This window comes from Dendrobium catenatum, unplaced genomic scaffold (assembly GCF_001605985.2).
Source record: "Dendrobium catenatum unplaced genomic scaffold, ASM160598v2 fragScaff_scaffold_235, whole genome shotgun sequence".
Classification (NCBI taxonomy): domain Eukaryota; kingdom Viridiplantae; phylum Streptophyta; class Magnoliopsida; order Asparagales; family Orchidaceae; genus Dendrobium; species Dendrobium catenatum.
In genome coordinates this window covers 1,075-3,631 of record NW_021318697.1, presented here as the reverse complement: position 1 = coordinate 3,631, position 2,557 = coordinate 1,075, and the positions used below count along the sequence as shown (strand labels likewise).

Here is a 2,557-nt window from a genome sequence, read left to right as displayed (position 1 = left end):
CTTTTATCTTACAACGGTGGGATCCTAAATTTCAACCCAAAAGAGATGAGTCTGCGGCCATTCCCCTGTGGATCAAAATTCTCAACCTTCCTCTTGCCCTCTGGACCCCTTCAGGTATTTCTAAAATTGCGAGTTATATTGGTATTCCCCTATATGTTGATGCTCTCACTGCGAAAAGGACGAGGCTCACCTTTGCGAGAGTTTGTGTGGAGGTGGATAAAAACTCGATTTTAGCTGATGAGATCCCTCTTGAAATTGATGGAATTGATATGAACTTGAAGGTTGTTTATGACTGGAAGCCGACTAGGTGTGAAGGCTGTGGATCCCTTATTCACTCTTTTGCCTTATGCCCAAAAAACCCAGCTCTTAAAATTTTGATTCCACAGAAGCCGCCTCCTAGAGGAAGAAGTAAAAGCAGAGCGCCCGCCTCTCGTGCTGTTAGCGCAGCCAGGGAGAAAGCTCCTTTGATTCCTCCTCTACCTGATAGACCTCCTCAAATACCAAGCTCAGAGCCGTCTAACTCTAAGCTTCCTGCTGATATGACTACGGGTAAGAGCATTATCTTACCCAACCTCAATCTTCCCCAAGCCGACTCTTTTTCAGCTAATCATTCTCTCCCTAATACTCTCTTAAGGCCTCCCCAAGTCCTTTTAGCCAATAGTTTTCAAGCTCTTCCGTTAGACAATGCTGTCTCCCCGGAAGATGACCCCACTGAAGATGAACTAGTTGAAGAGGAAACCTCCTCCTCTTCGAAAACTGTGGTGGAGACTATTCTGAAGCCTCCGAATCATAAAGCCTCTTCCTCTTCATCTAAAGCTACTTCTTCCCCCAAAAAAGCCAAAATCAAATCGGCCAAGAAGGCCAAATCCCACAAATAATCCATGTCCCTTCCTCCTATTGGTGCTTGGAATGTGAGAGGGTTTAACAACCCGGTCAAAGTTAAGATGTGCAAAGACCTTATCTCTATGTTTAATCTGAAGTTGATTTTTATTTTAGAAGCTAAAATCCAATCTGATGCTCTTCAAGACGATTGGTTTAATTATTCTCATTCGCTGTTTGACAATGAGAGCTGTTGTCATAATTTCAGTTTTTCTTCCCCTGGCCGCATCTGGGTAAAATGGGATTCCTCTTCTCTTCTCTTCAATCCCATTTTTACCTCTTCTCAGGTTATTCATGGTTCTATTAATTTGGGCTGCTTGCCCCTTTTTCACGTTACGGTTATTTATGCGTCTAATTCTGCTGAGGAAAGGAAGGAGTTGTGGGACTCTCTTTTGAATATTGCTGTTAACATGGATTTTCCCTGGGTCTTAATGGGAGATTTTAATTGTCATAGATTTGATTTGGAGAAGGCTGGAGGGGTTCCTTCTTCTATTTATAGGCTCGGTGAGTTAAATTCCTTTATGTTTGATTCTGGTTTACAAGACCTCAAATCTGTAGGATTGCTTTACACTTGGTTTAATCAGAGGCCCGACAATCCTATTCACATCAAACTGGATCGTATGCTGATTAACTCTTCCTTTTTGGATCTTTTTCCTTTGGCTTATTACAAAGTGGATTCCCACTCTGGCTTTGATCATGCTCCTAGCATTCTTTTTGCTAATACTCAAAAAAAGGGGTTTTCCAGATTCATGTTTAAGGAATTCTGGCTCAGCTTTGATAACTTATGGGATGAACTTCTCACTGCTTTTGACAGGCCTCTAGCTGCTTCCCCGATTGCTTCTCTATATGATAGTCTTGTTTCTCTGAAGTGTGCCATTAAAAGAAATAATTGGTGTTCCTCCAATTATCTTTCTAACAACATTCTGGAACTTAAGAATCAACAAGCTCTTTGCTTAGAGCAAATTCAAAGGGATCCTCTCAGCTTGGAACTGAATTTCAGACTTAAGAACACTAATGAGCAAATGGCTTCTGCCCAAGTTGCTTGGTCTTCATGGATCTCTCAAGGAGTTAAGGCGTATTGGTTGTCACAAGGAGAGGATGATCTTGGCTTTCTATTTGCCAAGATCAGAGCTAGAACCAATAGGAACATGATTAAAGAGCTTGCCACTTCATCTGGTCTCCTTACCTCTCATTCTGAGATTTCTAAGGCTCTTGTGGATCATTTTCATTCTCTTTTGAATGCCCCGGCTCCACCTTTTGAGAACTCTTACAACATTCATGCGGGTAACACTGTTCCTCCCCAAGCTTTAGCTGCATTGACTGCACCTATTACTAATGAAGAAATCAAGAAGGTGGTTTTTGGGGGGTGGCTTCCTCTTCTCCGGGCCCAGATGGCTATTCTTTTGCTTTTTATCAGAAAACCTGGTTGATTTCTGGGTTTAGGCTTTGCTCGGCTGTTAAGCATTTTTTCTCCACTTGGCTTATGCCTAGAGGGGCCAAATCTACTGTCATCACTCTTATTCCTAAGGGTACTCACTCTAACTCTATCTCTGATTATCATCCTATCTCCTTGTGTAATATTTTTTACAAGATTGTTGCCAAGGTTATTGCTAATAAGATGAAGCTCATCTTACCCTTAATTATTAACAAAAGCCAGTCTGGCTTTGTTGCTAAGAGA

At 41.8% G+C, this 2,557-nt stretch overlaps 1 protein-coding gene across 1 annotated transcript; it reads left to right on the top strand.

The window, feature by feature from the left end:
* Window positions 1–881: 881 nt before the first annotated feature.
* Window positions 882–2,309, top strand: LOC110103708. The gene has a single exon (XM_020832520.1). The coding sequence runs from the start codon at window positions 882–884 to the stop codon at window positions 2,307–2,309; it is 1,428 nt and encodes a 475-aa protein (XP_020688179.1).
* The last annotated feature ends 248 nt before the right edge of the window (window positions 2,310–2,557 follow it).